We start from the raw sequence: 17,851 nt of genomic DNA, 5'->3' as shown, positions 1-17,851 counted from the left end.
CGCGCTACCGCCAACTGCCGGAGCTCGCGCTGCCGTCGGCCAATCGGCTTCTTCCCCCCGCCCCTTGTCAGGCAGGGCGCGCGTGGTTGATGCTGTGAGCCTGGCGGAGTTTGGATTGCAGGGCGAAGTCTCTCTCGCCTTCGAAAAGGGAGGCGCGTAAAGGCAGTAGTGACAGGCCCCCACGGGAGCCAGAAGCGACTTCGCCTCTCGCCCCTGAGCGGCCGCCGTCTCTCTCTCTCTCAGGAGCAGGAGGTGTCCCTCCTCGCCTCGGCCTGAGGCTCTCGGAGCATCCTGCTGAGCTTGGTAGCCCGGAGTCGCAGCTCCAGAGGGGCAGCATGCCGGTGAGACCCAGATACGTCCGGTCTCCGTGAGGCTGGGGGGCGGGGGATGTTATTGCGTTTCTGTCCCGCTCCTCTTAAAACCCCTGTGAGGTAGGCGCTAGCGTGGCCCCAATTGACCCATGAGGCCCATGGCTGAGTTTGGGACTTGAGCTAGAAAACTGTGCTTCAGATCCAGCACTGCTGCCCTTGCACTGTTTCTGCCTCAGTCAGAGCAGAGAATTGGTTTTGGTCAGCTGCGGTTGTGGGATCACTGGAAAGCAAGGGAAAGAGTCCCTTCCATTAAGTCTCTGAAGCCCTGCGGAATGAGGGAAAGCATCCGAAGCAGGGTAACCTGTGACTTGGGAGTCAAACTTCAGTCTCTTTGTATCGGTCCCATGCAGTGTTTGTATTCTGCCTTTCTGTTCACTCGGGAATATTCAGGGCAGCTTCGGGTACAAAGAAATAATAAAGCACGTATATACAGTGTTAGAAGCCTAGTCAAATGACTGTGAAGCCAAAGGGGCTAACAAGAGAGAGGTGTCAGAATGCTTGGGGTGGGGACCTGAAGGTTTGCAGAAGTAGAAAATATATTGGGGTGATGGAAAACAACTCAATGAGGACGGAGGGACTGAGCATGTGATTAGTGGCCACAGGATCCCACTGATGCGGGGAGACATAAAAACAGACAGGGAGATTGAGTATCCTGAAAGAAGGCATAGCTGGCTGAAAGTCTAAAAAGGGATATTCTACACTGCAACATTTTGTGGCAGCTCCCACTTGTATAGCTCTGAAGGGCATACTGGCTAATAATTATCAATTAATAATGCAGTCAGAGGACTCAGCAGATAATTAAGTGCACTGAAGCAGAAAATCAGGACCAGAGTCCAAACTCGGCTACTACCCATGCCAGGTGTTTGCTTAAAGTTTAACAGTAGGAGTTTGACTTGGTGCCTAAAAGTGAGCAAGGAGGGAGCTAGATACATCTGCCTGGGCAGCAAATTGTCAATTTCTCATTTTCTTTTGGTGGGTTATGTCTCAGCTGTGACCATTTGAACCTTTTTGCATTACCTGGATGTGACTTTGGGGCCCATAGTATATATGATTTCAAAGGTTTAAGTCTAAGACCCAGGAGTTACAGGGAAATATCTACTTCTACAGGGTCTGTTACATAAAAATGCTGTGGAGACTGCATAAAGAAACCCTTTCACCTTCCTTCTGGCCTTAGAAGTGGCTACCAGATATTGCGCTAGAATGAGCCAGCTGCACAAACATGAAGCAACACTAGGAAAGCTGCACACATGGTTTTGTTCTTTCTAGCCCCAAGCTAAAAAGGTAAAGGACCCCTCACAGTTAAGTCCAGTCACGAACGACTCTGGGGTTGCAGTGCTCATCTCGCTTTACTGGCCAAGGGAGCCGATGTTTGTCCACAGGCAGTTTTTCCGGGTCATGTGGCCAGCATGACTAAGCCGCTTCTGGCGAACCAGAGCAGCACACGGAAATGCCATTTGCCTTCCCGACGGAGTGGTACCTATTTATCTACTTGCACTTTGACGTGCTTTCGAACTGCTAGGTTGGCAGGAGCAGGGACCGAGCAACGGGAGCTCACCCCATCGCAGGGATTCGAACCACCGACCTTTCGATCAGCAAGCCCAAGAGGCTCAGTGTTTTAACCCACAGCGCCACCCACGTCCTACAGTGCCACCCGCGTCTCCCAAAGCTAAAAGGAAAACAAAAAAAGCAGCAAGTGCAGCATCTATAACATTCTGAACACTGGGTGTGGGTATTTCTCAACCATTAAGAGTGTGCAGCTCTTTGGGACTAGGAGGGAATATGAGACGTGTCAAGTGATGTTGTCACAGACTAATACTGTTGCAATTGCATGACCATACTGTTAAATGGCTAACATATTGTTACCTACTGTACTTCCCTTCATATTCTAAAGATCTCTGAAGCACAGTAACTGGTGTGTCTGCCCCTGCTCTGTGGAACAGAATTCCTGTCAGGCTATGACAGACACCTGCTATCTGCATGTTTGGTTGGATTGTTTTTACATTTATCTGTTATATTATGTGTTTTTAGCTGTTTTTGTTGCATTTGTACACCTGTTGACATTTGTGGAAGTCAATGTAGTAATAATAATACTACATTAATGGAAAATATATAGGGTACAACTTTAGACAAAGAGTGAACGTGTCAAAATTATGCTTTCATTGTTACATAAAACTCAGTTTTGATTCACAGCTGCTGCTCTTTTTGCTAAGGTGGAGGAACAGTTTTTTCATGGATGGCTAATAAATTCTAACAATGTAATGGTTGTCTGTGGCATGACAGAAAGCATGGAAGCTGAATGATCCTATCTTCATATTTTTTTGAAAGCAATATCAGGTGGTATTGCAAATACTAATGAACGGGTGTGCTAGTTCCTTTTGTGTTCTGCATTTTCACTCTGCTATTCAGAGGTGTTTGACATGGGAAATGCATGGGCTCAAGAATTATACACAGCTTGCCTGTGTCTCTTGCAAGAATTCTTTTTTCAGATATTACACCAAAATCATGCATCACTGGTACAATTGCTTACGGTATAAGCACTTGTAGTGTCCAAAGCTGGTTGGACAGTCATGAACAAGAAGCTACCTCCATGCGGAAGGGTGTGCATATGAGAAGCTTTTGTTGTGTTTTCCTATTCTAGGGTTCAAAAAAGCTAGTGAACACAATTCTGGGTTGCGCAGACGATGCATTGGCTGGAACAGTGGCTTGTAATCCTCATCTCCAAATGCTGCATGGACACAGAGTGGCATTACGTGCTGACTTGGAGAATCTGCGGGGCAAAGTGGCACTTATTTCTGGAGGTGGTTCAGGACATGAGCCTGCACATGCAGGTTAGTGGGATCAACGTTATGGGAGCTTTGAGCCTAGGGGAGAGAGCTTCAATCTGTCCCCCCCCCCTTCACTTAACACTGGCATTTCATGAATACAAAGAGAAGAGGGCATCATGAACTGAAAACTTTTGTGCCACAGTTCTCCTGGCAGTTGTAGGATTCAGTTATTGGAGTTAAGATAAACAGCCACAGAACTAGAGTGTGAGCAAGATGCTCCCAAAGCAGATGCAATACCGCCATGCCTTTCTTCTTTCCTCAGGGTACATCGGGAAGGGAATGCTCACTGGAGTGGTAGCTGGTCCAGTATTCACTTCACCTGCAGTGGGTAGCATTTTAGCAGCAATTCGGGCTGTGAAGCAAGCTGGTGCAGGTATGGCATCATTTTTGGTAGATGAACATCTCTCTTGAGGGAGGAATATCACAGAATTCAAACCATTCTCTCTTCTGTAGTTGGGACGCTGCTAATAGTGAAGAACTATACTGGGGACCGTCTGAACTTTGGGCTGGCATTGGAACAAGCACGGGCAGAAGGCGCTTCTGTGGAGATGGTGGTTATTGGTGACGACTGTGCCTTTACCAAACAGAAGAAGGCTGGCAGGAGAGGACTATGTGGCACAGTGTTAATACACAAGGTAGGAATCATCCATTCCCAAATTCAGAACCAACATTGTCATTGACTCAGGACCCCACTGTACAGTAGTATTACCAAAGTGCAAATAATGCTTTGAGGCCTAAGAATGTTATAGAGTGTGAGGTGCCCATAGGCATTCCTCCCTGCATATTGTGCATGAACTCCTAGGCACATAAAAACATGATTCTTCACACAGCCATTCTTCTTCTCCTTTAGTCCTGACACACCTGGCTTTGTCCCTGTAGTATAAAGTGAAGGAATGTATGCTAATCTTCTGTAATCCTTTTGTTGAGAAATCAAAGCAACATTTTTCCTTACAGTTGTTTATGTTTAGGTCGCTGGGGCTCTGTCTGAGGCAGGTTGTGGTCTGAGTGCAATTGCTCGCAAGGTTACTGCTGTTGCACACTCAATGGGTAAGTATTTAAGTAGCTCTCTTTGGGAGGTAAGCATCTGGCCAAAGGCTACATTATTCTTTGACACATGGCAAATCAAGCAGTCTAGCAAGGTCATGCTGGCTAAACTTCTTATGCTGTCTTTTATAGGGTTTATGTTTTTGATATGCAGTGAATGTATTGAAGATTTAAATTAATGATCCCTGAAAGAAAGAGAGCCCCAATTGTGTGGCTGAACCTTTGTGGTTAGTGTATAATTAGATTTGGACTCAGCATTCACCATTGCCTAGTTTAGCCTCCCACACAGGATTGTTGTGAGGATTAAGTGGGGAGAACCATATACAGTACACCACCTTCAGGTCATTGGAGGAAAAGGTGAGGTATAAGAACTTAAGAAGAGCAATGATGGGTCAGATCAAAGACCTACCTGTCCAGCTATGTGGTCCTTAAGTTCCCAACCAGATGCCTTGGGATTCCAAAATAGCTTGGTATAAGTTTAGCAGGTGATCCTCAAGACTGCACCTTTCAGTCCAAAACTACATTGCAATATTGTACGGTAGTATCATTTAGAGTTGTGCATTGTAACCCAGGGCATAAGCGGAACATACACTTTTGTCTATTTTCTTGTACTGATGCTGAAACATCTGCATGGAAGGTGGCATTTTCTTTTTGCACAGGCACCCTTGGAATTAGTCTATCACCCTGCAGTGTTCCTGGATCTAGACCTACCTTCCAGATTGCTGATGATGAACTTGAGCTAGGCTTAGGTGAGGAATGCGTTTCCATCCACTTCTCTAGAAGGTCCTCATGAGCATTGTCTCTTTGGGACTGCATGCCGTTTGCTTTGGGACTCTGTCCATGCTCTGAGTTATTTAGGGGTCAGTCTGAGGTGCTATTGCCTGTGATGCATGGGTATCCATTATCAGTCAGACACTATCAGGGCACAGATATGTTCTTTTACTATTTTTCTTTTGTGTGTAGTTCACTGACTATATATCACTGACTAGCACAACTAGGATTTCATCAATTAGTGCCCTTAAACTCAGTCATCTTCTATTTAGAAAGAAGATTGTCATGGCAGGTGCCATAACTGATATCTGATATCTTGCTCTCTTTGTAGGAATCCATGGTGAAGCAGGTGTGCGCAGGATGAAGGTAAGTAGCCTGTCGCCTTTTTGCTGATGAAGAAATATAACCCTGCCCCCTTACACATGTTCTCTTCACAGATAACATCAGCAGATCAGGTTGTCAAAATAATGCTGGATCACATGACCAGTCACTCCAATGCTTCACGTGTGCGACTCAAGTCTGGTGAGTAACAATTTTGAGGCTGGCCTATATATTATTCCTTCTACTCTGAGGAATCTGGGAATATTTTTTTCTGTGGCTACAGTGGTACCTCGGGTTACAAACACGATCCGTTCTGGGACGCAGTTCGTAACCCGAAATGGTCGTAACCCAAAGTGCGATTTTGTGCATGCACAAAGCACAATTTCTGCGATTTTCACACTTTGTGCATGTGTAGAACACACGCGCAGCGAAAATACTTCCGGGTTTGCGGAGTTCGTAACCCGAGGTGTTCGTAACCCAAGGTACGACTGTTTTTCTATATCTGAGCTGTAATATATATACAGTACAATATATATATAAATGCTTGTAAAATCAGTCATGGAGTGAGTTTCTACAATATCAGCAATTGCTGGAATGGGGATTTACTGTATGATTGGGCAGTCATTGATCAGTAGATCCAGATGTTAGCCCAGATGTGGAGAAATAGCCATGCAGAAGCTTTTTACACCACCTTTTGCATATTAAGTATAGTGTCTTCAATCTTACTCACTTTGTTTTGGCTTTCAGGTGCTTCTGTAGTCTTGATGGTGAACAATTTGGGTGGGTTATCCTACCTTGAATTAAGTGTAGTGGCTGGGTCTGCTGTGCGTTGTCTTGGTAAGTTTCCCTTGTTAGAATATTGGTTAAGTGGGGTTGTGTAGAATTAAAAACTATGCAAATTTACATAAATGTGGCCTGTAAAATACCAGATCATCTAGATACCTCTAAGTTGAGAACAGAATTTGGAAGCATGCTTCATTTTGGAAAGCTACTGTACCATTTAATGTTTATCGTGATGCCTAGAAGTTTAGATTATATGTAGTTTGATAAAACTCATCACATTTTACATATTAGATCAGCTTTAGAAAAACTCATCTTTTCCAACACCCTAGGCAGGATGGTTCAGCAGTCGAGCACATGCTGTCCAGACTAGTATGCCACAAGCTAAGAGTAGGTGCAGTATGTAAAAAAGAAAGAAAAAGAAAACAGAGCATATGGCTTGAAATGTATATAATAAATCACACACTATAAAAAAACATGGCACCAATCAGCTACTGGGGACAGTAGCTTCACACTCCAAATATGACAGCAGAACATTGAAGCTTAATCTGGTGTATCTCCACCGAACATTATATCACTGTGGGACATCAGTATGCCATGTTCTGAAAGACTGGGATATATGGGGAAGAACCTTTATGATATCAGAGGATCACACAGATGTTCAAGAAAAAAATGCACAATACCTTTCATAAATCCATCTGGCTCCACCCTGGCAGAGATGTAATGTTCCTAATCATGCTTCTTAGTTTCTCTTGCTTCATCATTGCAGAGAGCAAGGGCATCCATATTGCACGAGTTTTTGTTGGCTCCTTTATGACTGCACTGGAAATGGCAGGTGTCTCCCTTACTCTTTTGCTTGTAGATGATGAGCTGTTGACTCTCATTGGTGAGTTCTTGAGATAATCAGTTTTCTTCTCAAAATTGCAACTTGAAAATATGTTGACTTAATTGATCAGGGTGCGGGGGGTATATGTTTTGAAAATATGTATTACCTGTTGGAGGCTCATTTTCTTCCTGATAATGAGTATATTCTCTTTCCAGTACAGATAAAATAGATAATACAAATTACATTCTTTCCTTTGATCCAAATGGCAGCATTTCCTGACAGTTTGACCGAATGTCTCCAGCTTGCTACAAGCCCAGTGAATAATTATTATTATTATTTATTATTTATACCCTGCCCATCTGGCTGGGTTTCCCCAGCCACTCTGGGCGGCTTCCAACCGAATATTAAAAACAGTACAGCATCAAACATTAAAAACTTCCCTATTGTGATGACACACAATAACTCCAAAATAAACAAATTTGAAAATCTCATTAATAATATAAGTCCTGTCTTGTCAGACTGCCCAATTCTGTTATGTTGGGCTTGGTTATTTGGGGTTCATAACCAGACATTTGTGGCTTCTGCTAAGAAAAATGCTGATGATTTTCAAGAGTCCATGTGCTGATGACTTCATGGATATGAACCAATGGTGTTGTGAAACTATCAGCAATTGTATATCACAGTCTTGTATTCCAAATTCTAGATTCTGACACTACAGCTGTTGCGTGGTCACAACCTTCCAAGGTGCATGTGTCAGGCCGGAAAAGAGTGAGAGAGTCAGTAGCACCCAAGGAAGAGGAGGAGGAAGAGGAGTCTTTTCCATTTAGAGGTACAGGCTGAAGCATCATCTCGCTCTCAGAGAAATTTCTTGCCATACTGTAACCAGATTCACCCTGTCCGCTGAGACTGTGATTCTGGCTTTGTGATGGCAGAATGTCCTTCTCTCAAGGAGCATTGAGAGTGAAAGTAATCTGGAGACACAAGCAGCACCAACAGGAGCCGTTGTGTCCTGTTTGAAGGACTGGATGAGCAAAAGGATGGTCAGGACAGTAAATGCCTTTTTGCCAGAAATGTTGCCTTCTGTTTTGCTTCACTCTTGTTCTCTCACTATCTTTATGACATATAAAACAAAAATCCTTTCATACCCCAGTTTCTCCATCTGTAAGTTAATGATAATAGATTCCTAAGTAGTAGTATTTGCAGCATTTCTTTCTGCTTATGCAAGCAATTGGATGTGTTTATCTGTGAGCTGGCCTTTCTGTTTCTGCACCAGTTAATCCATGTATATTCATGATGACTTCAGCATAAAGTGACGTATACACACGACTGGGCCCTTGTAGATCAAATATCACATGCAGAATGTTTCATATTATTTTATTCATTTCAAATACAGAACTCTTCAGCTGAATCATTACAGGTTTTCAGCTGTTTCATCAGGTGCTGAGTAAACAAGAGATGAAAAATCCAGCATGAACTGAAATAGCCTGCTGATAAAGTGATATGTTTGGGCAGAGTTTACCCTTGCACTCGCACATTATATGAAAGGGAAATGCATAGCAACATCAGTACTTGCTCTGTAAGACAAAATGTGAAACTGGGAGTCTTACCGCTATTGAAATGAAATAGCTGTTCCCATTTCATTTAGCACCAGCCACCCCCTACATGAGAGCAGTTCTAGAGAAGGTGTGCAACACACTGCTGAACCTACAAGAGAAGCTCAATGATCTAGATCGCGCTGCAGGTGATGGAGACTGTGGCAGCACACATGCACGAGCTGCCAGAGGTTAGTGCTCTTCCAACAACTCCCCTGCTATTTTAAATGTTTTTAATGTTGCACTTTAAATTGTTGTAAATCATCCCAGGGTGTTGAAGGGTGGGCAATAAATTAAAATAATAATAATATTGTTAAGCTAAAATAGAGCAAAGAATATGCTGAAAGGTGCTAAATTTGTTCCTGCTCAGGAGGGAACAGTAGACTTGGTGGCCTACGTAAAATGCCTTTCTGAATCTTCCTGCTGCTAAAGGACTCTTCAGATATGCCATAGATTGAATATGATAACAAGGTGTTGGTGTGGGGAAACTATGTACCCTGACTGAAAAAGGTTGTTGAGATCTTTTCCCTTGATGCTTCAAATTACGGTACCATACTAATTGAGACATATCTGCAGAATTGCTTTATAGACTTAGTCTTAGCTCTTTTTGGGACCTGTGTTGTTGAAAAATGCAATTGATTGCAAAATTAGTGAGGGCCCCTCCAGACATCCTTTTTATTGTATATTCATGATTATTTGTGTTCTTGGTCCTAATAGAGTTGTCCCAAGCTTTGGGATTGTCATACTGCTTCAGTTCCAATCAGTGCATATTCTGTGCTGAAAACCTGTAGCTCTTTTTAAAAAATGTTTAAAATGTTTATTTTTGTTCTTCTTTGTTGCATGATAGCCTCTCCAGACATCAGTAATGTGGTAGCATTAGAGAAGCATCACAGCAGAATTAATCCGCCATTTATGCACTATTACCGTGTTTAAAAACATTTTGCAGAATACACCTGCAATGAACGCCAGTCTGGAGGGGCCCTTAGCCAGATGGGAGATTGTCAATTTTAACCAGTGAGTGTTGTTTCCTCAGCAATCCAGGAATGGGTGGAGTCAAAACCTCTACCACTGTACCCCTCTCAGCTGCTCTCTGGCCTAGCAAAGTTACTGCTGGAGAAGATGGGGGGTTCTTCGGGGGCGGTGAGTGTTAGGAGAATTTGGATAACTTGTTTAAGGTTGCTCTTTGCTATTATGTAAGGGTGATTGGTACTACTAGAATTTGTGTGTGTAGTGGGAGAAGGAGCAACAATTAGGAAAAAGTAGCAAATAAGCATTTTTATTGCTGACACATATTCTCTAAAAATGGCTCATGTTAGGATACGGGGTGAAAGATGATCAGAATATTTTAAACACTTTCACGTGGAGAAACTGGGAGCTTCCTAGTTGTGAGACTTAAACTAGCCCTACAACAAGCAACTCTTTAGAGTGCAATACTGTTTCACTTTCTCATCAATAAATGCTCTTTTGGTGAGAAATTAAGTTTTTTAATTATAATATCTAACATACAGAACTGGCAAATTCTCATAACATAAAAATTAAAGCTTTTACTAAATTGGAGCAAACCTGTATGCATGTAGTAGTTCCAAATTACACTGAAACTGTTTCCACTGAGAAATTTAAATGTAGTCTATTTATGCAACAGACAGTTGTAGTAGAATAGACTGTGCTACTTCAGAGGTGGGACACATTTTGGAAAGAGGTTCTAGCATAAAAGGGGTATGGTTAGGCTAATTTCTACTTACAAAATGTTTTTAGTGTAGAGGAAAATGCACAAATGTGATCTCTTGCCTATAGTCAGATGTGCTACAATCCATTTTACTACCTCAGGACTCTAGTCCATCTCATTCTGTTGTGTTTAGAGGTCAACAGCTTTCACAAAGGGAATTCATGAAGCAACAGTGTTGCACAAAGGAGACACAGGTTTATATCCCCTTTTGTCTGATACTCAGTGGGTGCCTTTGTGGTTAGTTAGTCTCACAACATGGCAGATATGCAGATAGAAAAGATGTGCCATAGACCTTGGAACTAGGGTGGGGTGTAATAATTTGTTTTACTAGGGCCACTGAATTCTGATTTGATCTGATAGCTCTTAGACTACCTTGATTATGGAAACTTTATTAAAAGGTTCTTTGTTAAGACGCTTTTTGCTAAAAAGAAGTTCCATTCATCTTATTTTGTTAGATGTTATTGCGTTTTAAACTATTTTCTGCCTCAAGCTGTAGGAGTAGGGTGGAAATTGTAATATGCTAAGGAGAAATACTGCATTTGATTATTGTATTATTACCCTAGACTTTATCAGAGACGAAATCACTTTGTTTTCTTACAGCTCTATGGACTGTTTCTAACAGCAGCTGCTCAGCCCCTACGGACTGATGATGAATTGGCAACTTGGTCAGCGGCCGTGGATGCTGGTATTGATGCCATGATGCGGTGAGTGTGACCCTTACATGACTACAGCAGAGTAATTATACATGTGTTCCCTTGCTACTTCCATCCTTGCTATATGAGTGAGACTGTCTCTACAGTGGGAGGGATGCACATGTGGAACCTACACTACTAACTGTATTCATCTGGCAGGTATGGAGGAGCTGCACCTGGAGACAGAACCATGGTGAGTAATGTGCCCTAGCACTGTCCTTCATTAAGGGCCCTTCCATTCCAGCTATTTACTGGATATCTGCAGTGCCCCAGGAACTAACTTTAGGGGGTATCCACACAATGTCATGCTTGAGTTGTCACCTTGTTAATTCAGATTTACTGTTAATACCAGCATAGATGCAAAAATTCCAAAGGTATGACTTTGAATTTTTGGAGACAGTTTGTTTCTGGGGTGTTATGGCACTTCTGAGGGTCGCTCCACTGCCATGCTGCCTCACTTGCATAGCTGCCAAGTTTTCCCTTTTCTCGCGAGGAAGCCTATTCAGCATAAGGGAAAATCCCTTAAAATAAGGGATAACTTGGCAGCTATGCACTTGTGGTTTGGCAGAGGAGGACACACTTGATTCATTGTATTTCAAGGAACAGCCGTGGAAGGTTGTTACTCTTGCTTTGATGTGAAGTATGGAGAAAGGAGAGTCTATGCTCGAAGAAAATGGGTACTCTCAGACATGGTGCAGATGGGATACCATGAATGCAAAAACACAAAATTCAGAAAGGTATGAGCAGCGTCATGCTATCCTATATTGTGATAAGAGCAGAATGAGGAGGGAAAGAAATCAGGAGCAGCACCTGAAATTTCTTCTTCTGCCATGGAGCTAACTCATGGCAAAAGTGACACCACTTATTTTTTGGCTTTACTTAGCAGTTATGGCTTACAGTCCTAACTGTGGTTACCTTAGAATGCTTCACACATCTGCACATGCCAGACACTCGACACTAGCAAGTTAGCACAATTTATCTAAACAATAGTTACCAACATTAACTTGCCTTGTCCAGAATGTATGGAATATTTCCCATAACATTCAGTTTCAGCAAACGTTTCCAGGTCTTCAAGGTTCAGTTAGGAGACTATCCCTGTCAAGATAATGACTGTCCATAACTAGCCCTGATAGAACTATTGTCCTCTTAATTATTCTTTGTCTCTTTGCTAGCTGGATTCACTCTGTGCTGCTGCTGAGCAACTCAGAGCTCTGAAGAACCCACAGACTAATCCACTGAAGGTTCTGACCAAAGCTGTAGAAGTGAGTATATTAATATACCTGCAACCCAAAGTGTAAAAAAAACCAACCCTTTTGCATCATTTAGGAAGATGAGAGCAGGGAACTATAAGCAAGTTTTCTCAGGCTATAGATATGTAGTATATATCCTGTATCTGTATTTCTGTGCATTCTCATATTGTCTAATCAGCATAAGTCTTATTATCAGGCACACAGTATCATTTTCACTAGTAGTCCATCTGCAATCTGAAAAATTACCAAACCCTTAAAATCATTAGGCAAAATCCTAAAGTGGTTTGTTTGCAGCATTAGGACTAAAAGGCATCACATCACAACAGAAATGGTGAGGACTAGTGTCCAGATGAGGGCTTATGGTTTCAAATTTAGAAGCATATGAAAGCTTTTGGTGGTATCTATCTACTCTTAATTCATTGCAAATGGTGAGCACATAGGTATCTGTTTCTCCTCTTATAATGTCTTGCTTTTTTCTGCAGGAGGCAGAGGCTGCTGCTGAGTCTACAAAACATATGGAAGCATCTGCAGGCAGGGCCAGTTACATTGGCTCAGCCCGCCTAGATCGGCCAGACCCTGGTGCTGTAGCAGCTGCAGCTATTCTTCGTGCAGTGATGGAAGGATTGCAGGTTAAAACAATTTAATTTAGTGGTGGTTAATTTATTGTATATATTTATAAAAGTAAAAGTATATACCACTATACCACTATATCACAAAACATATCAAAGCGGTTTACAACATTTAAAAGATAAAAACTACATTTAAAAAGCAAATTTAAAAACTAATTTAAAAGAAAAAGAAGTTTAAAACAAGCATAAATAAACCATGGTGGAGGATGAACTCTAAATTGTCTGCAAAAGCCTGGCAAAATAAGGTTTTCAGCAGGCATTTAGAAGATGGCACAGAAGGTGCCTGCTGAAACTCTCTTGGCAGAGTATTCCAAAGGACTGGACCAATGACACTAAAGGCTTGGTTTCTCATTGTTGTCAAATGAGCCTCACCAACTTAGGGAACACTCCTGCTACTGATCTCAGAGGGATATAAAGGTTCAGGCGCTCTCTGAGGTACCCTTGAGTTGTAGTGGTACCTAAGTTGTAGTGAAGCAGGCTGGGAGATTATTCTGCTGCCTCTATTGTATCCTCAAAGAGTCATGCAGCAGAATTGTTTGGAGTGTTCCAGAGTCAGGTTGTACCAGAAGTAGCAGATGGGCCTCTGGAACCTTGGGCAGCATGCTGTGAGCAATTTGCACAATCCTTTGGGGATAAAATCACTCAGCTCTGTAGTGCCTTGCATGTCACTGTTACTGCAACTCTAGTTGAGGTGCCCATTGCAGTACTCTGGGGTCAATTTCAGTTTATATGGCCTGATGATGTGGACAGAACTCTTAGAATGATGTGACCAGCTTCCAGCAAAAGCTGGTTGGGAGGGGTCCTGGGTGCAGTGATACCTCCTTCCTTTGATTCAGCTCATAATTCAAGACTTGCTAAAATATTGTATCACCATTCCTCTCCTGTGCAGGGCTTTCCACTGAATCGAGGTAGCTTCAGAATGGCAACATGATGTTCTTATAGTACCTTGCTTCTAATACTTCAGGCTCAAGAGCATCCTTGCAGTGAATAGTATCTGGTGTTTCTGTAACCCCATGCATAAGTACAGGTCTATGCTTTATATTCTTAGTTTTGAGATCATTACTTTGTACTTTATGAAATTTGGCTGTAATAAAGAGTCCTATCTTTGGAGTTGCTTGTGTTGTCACTCTGCTACTTCACAATTTTTTGCAGCAATACCTCCCCACTTAGGAGCTGTTCCTGGAGATCTTTGATTAAAGCCATGCATTGATTACATTTAACAAAACAGGAAGTTTGTACATCTGTTTCTCAGCTATGCTGACAGGTTTCTAGACACCACCCTGCTCATAAAGCCAGGATGGGCTCTTTTCATAACACTTCACAGAAGAGAGCTGTGATTCAGATAAATCTGTGGAGGATAAGATAATTCATGGCTACTAGTCATGATGACCATAATACCTCCAGTATCAGAGATAGTGCCTCTGAATAGCAGGGGCTGGGGATCACAAGCTGGAAAATATGGCTGTGCCCAGTTCCACAGCACTGGACTAGATGGGCCTTTAGTCTGATCCAGCAGGTTTTTCTTTTGTTAGTATGTTAATGGCGGGTGGGGCTAGAGGCAAAAGTAAGCAGAGCAATGGATTTTGGACACATTTTGTTTACATTATGGACACACAATTGTCAGAGGTTTCTACACATAGACCCTCTCCATCCAGGTAAACAGGAGACAGTATTATCTTAGTTCAAGGACACACTCCAGCTAGGAAAAGCACTCAAGGAGAGCATGGATCAAGGCTGGTGATGAGACATGGCCAAGGGAGATGTTTCCATTTGGCTCCTGGCCCTGAGGTTCCCTAGCCCTCTATACCAGGCATCCCCAAACTTCGGCCTCCATGTGTTTTGGACTACAGTTCCCATCTTCCCTGACCACTGGTCCTGCTAGCTAGGGATCATGGGAGTTGTAGGCCAAAACATCTGGAGGGCCGCAGTTTGGGGATGCCTGCTCTATACAAAGAGGATGCTCCTTTGAAACTACATTGACAAAACAGTTTCATGGGAATAGATAAGCTCATCTTTGGCTTGGGGTAATCCCTGTCCTCAGTAAACCAGGTTTGTACTAGTGGCAGTAACTAAGGAGAATGATATGTGCACACATACATACCCAAATAGGAAAACAGAAATATTCAGGCCTTAGAAATATTGCACCTTTTAAAATGTTCATTCTTAGCTTGCTAAATTGCTTCCCTTTTGTGTGACAATCCTGGTAAGTTTATATTGCTGTTTCCTGTTGTATCTCAAAAGGGGGAACGGTGGCTTAATATCTAGTTGACAAATACTGGAATAATACAACTCAGCCAATTTCTTCATAGAAAGCTTACCTGATATTGAATGGCTTGTCTAGGCAGGGAGAAATGGTATTAGGATTACTGTACTAAGGAGCTAATCACTTTATTTGCAAAGAACATTTGTCAAGAAGCAGATCACTGAATGGAACTTTCTAAACAGCATTAAGGCTGCGATCCTAACCCTGCTTACCTAGGAGTAATTCCTGTTCAGATCTATAGGATTTATTGGCCTTAGACATGGTTAGGATTGCACTGCAAGACAATATACTGTTCTCAGGTTGCTTCCAGATCACCTTTTTAAGGAGCACTTACCCACATCTTTCTGTACAAAGTTTGCAGGGAGTTACATTATATCCACTGTTACTGAGCATTTGTTTGCCAGGAGGTTGTGCTGTACTACCGCATGTTGTTCAAGCAAGCATTACTTCATACGTTATAGGACATTCCCTCCTTTTCTTGCCACAAAAAGTCCAACTTGGGGGTGGATGTATGTTGATATATACAGCAATGTACAAAATATAGTAAACACTAAAAGTGAAATTGGTGCTTTCGCACAATCCGCCCACAAAATAGCAACACTGCAGAAGTGCTATTAGTCCTTTTCAGGTAAAAATGCCAAACAAGTGTTTAAGACAAGAGACTGAGTACTCTGCTCCCCCCCCCTTTTTTTTGGTCTAGGAATAGAAGACTAGGCATGCCCCAACCCTTACCCAACCAAGGTCGCCTCCAGACGACCTGCTTATTGAACATTCAATTTCTTTGTACAATCCATCAAGCATGTGTTATCCCACCCTTTCCAGTGCTTTTTCCTATTACTTTCATTATCACAAAAGTATGATTGTTGATGGAAAGGTTTGTGGTCGTGCTGTATCAAATCAACTTTAATTGCACAAACTTAGTTTTCAGTTCCCCCTGAAGATAGCAACAGCATTCTCTACTGTTTGCCATAAGTTTCATATATAGAGGCAGCATGTACAAGAGTTCTGAAACACATTTGAAACCAAAATAATAATAAATCATTGCCTATTTTAAAAAGGTGGAGACTTAGGAGGAGCTGTTGATGACTGAAAGAGTATTATGTATGTTTATAGATGGGTGTGGGGTGGTGGGGAGGATTATTTCACCAATCAGCGTATATTAGACCGTGATGACCTTTTACCAGTTCTATCAGATTGAAGTCTACAAAAAAAAAACAGCAGGCACCATATGCTAGGAATAACTAAGCCAGATACCAGTACTCTGAATCAGGTGATATCAATAAGTGTTATTCAAGTGCAAATTTAGCTTCATGCCAATAAATACTTCTCAACCAGGAAGAGACCAGTTCCCACTGCTTGTTTCGGTATGGGAGTCTTTATGTGGTTAACCATGGAGAAAGCAAGCTGTCTTTCATAAGCACTCTCAAACACTACTGACATTATAGTACATAGTTTATAGTTCCAAAAATGATAGAGGAGGTGACTCAACAAAACAAGAGAGAGAAGTCACAAGTATCCTATAAATGCTTGGCCTTGAACTAGGAGAGCTGATCTCATACCTAGTTACTAGAATGGCAGGATCGAAATCTCCATATAAAAATTTAAATAATTACTTGCCAGCTTATGTCAGGCTAGTTGAAGATGAGCTGTTTAGTAAGAATGCTGGAAAAGGGGATGTGGTAAAACAGTTCTGGAATCATTCAAACATCGACCTGAATATCACTTCTGATTTGTACCTCTATATATCCCATGCTGCCATGAGATTTCTAGTACAGTATATGGGGGGGGGGAATGGCTCCCCTCCCCAAAAGACGGTTATGTCCATTTGTTACTGGAAAAATAAGCAGATCACCTGTTCTTTGATTTGGGTTAAGTACAAGAAGTATTTAGGAGGATATAATAAAAACATAAACGCATGACATCTTGAAAAAGCGGTGGGCATTCTGCGGACAAGACAAGGCACCCCAAGACATATTATGCATCGGCTGCTACCAATGTAGAATCACCAAGAAGTAGCCCCATGTGAGAGCAAGGCCAAAGTGTCCCTCGCTTTGACTCTAATGACAGATGACCCAGATGTATTAAGGAACTCTTACTAGGCGGTAGCTGCAACAAAGTAAAAAATAAATAAATAAGGCATAACACTTTGTGTAGCACCAGTGGAGGTATGAATTAGGGCACTGCCCCACCAGTCCCAGTCTGCCCCCAGTCAGCCCCCAAATGCATGCCATCCTACTTTAGCATCCAGTCCAGCGATTGGTCCTGGCTGCCTTAGTCTCAATTTTGCTTGTACAACTCAGCAGAGATGAAGGTGGCTCTGGCTCTATCTTTAGCTTTCTATCCTACCAGTCACCACGGTGTACCAGAGTCCTATGTTAGAAATATACATACAAAATAAACTACAGAGCTAATCTAACGATGAGTGAAAAAAATGAATGGGGTTGATGTAATGACTCCGACTAGAAAGATAATAATGGTACATTGAATGGCAAGAGAGATTGTCCATGCTTATAGATCACAGCACACAGTGGCTGCTTCCATATGAGGCTTTCAGTATATGTATTCATTATGCCTTCTCTGAAGCTTTTAATGTGTATTTGGTATGCCTCCGCCATGCAGTTTTACAGGGCATCTGAATGTAAGCCAAGTATAATTCTCCCATGCTTTCCCATTGCTTCTTCCATCTTTTTTCTTACTGTTAAGAAGGGAAAGAGCAGAAGTGCACAGCAATCTCCTTGCAGTTGTGCATAGAAAAAGTCAC

At 42.2% G+C, this 17,851-nt stretch overlaps 1 protein-coding gene across 1 annotated transcript; it reads left to right on the top strand.

Moving 5' to 3' along the window:
* Positions 1 to 94: 94 nt before the first annotated feature.
* TKFC (triokinase and FMN cyclase) lies at positions 95 to 16,795 on the top strand. Its single transcript, XM_035123708.2, has 18 exons — positions 95 to 341; positions 3,010 to 3,199; positions 3,459 to 3,569; positions 3,650 to 3,831; positions 4,165 to 4,243; positions 4,900 to 4,989; positions 5,343 to 5,377; positions 5,449 to 5,533; positions 6,080 to 6,169; positions 6,882 to 6,998; positions 7,642 to 7,767; positions 8,584 to 8,721; positions 9,564 to 9,670; positions 10,857 to 10,960; positions 11,108 to 11,141; positions 12,121 to 12,210; positions 12,681 to 12,827; positions 13,717 to 16,795. Exons 1-18 carry the CDS (start codon positions 336 to 338, stop codon positions 13,756 to 13,758), a joined length of 1,773 nt encoding a protein of 590 aa, XP_034979599.1. The 5' UTR covers positions 95 to 335; the 3' UTR covers positions 13,759 to 16,795.
* The last annotated feature ends 1,056 nt before the right edge of the window (positions 16,796 to 17,851 follow it).

The sequence above is a fragment of the Zootoca vivipara genome, chromosome 1 (assembly GCF_963506605.1).
Source record: "Zootoca vivipara chromosome 1, rZooViv1.1, whole genome shotgun sequence".
Taxonomy (NCBI): domain Eukaryota; kingdom Metazoa; phylum Chordata; class Lepidosauria; order Squamata; family Lacertidae; genus Zootoca; species Zootoca vivipara.
The sequence above is the reverse complement of the archived record's forward strand: the minus strand, read 5'-3'. Positions and strand labels throughout refer to the sequence as shown.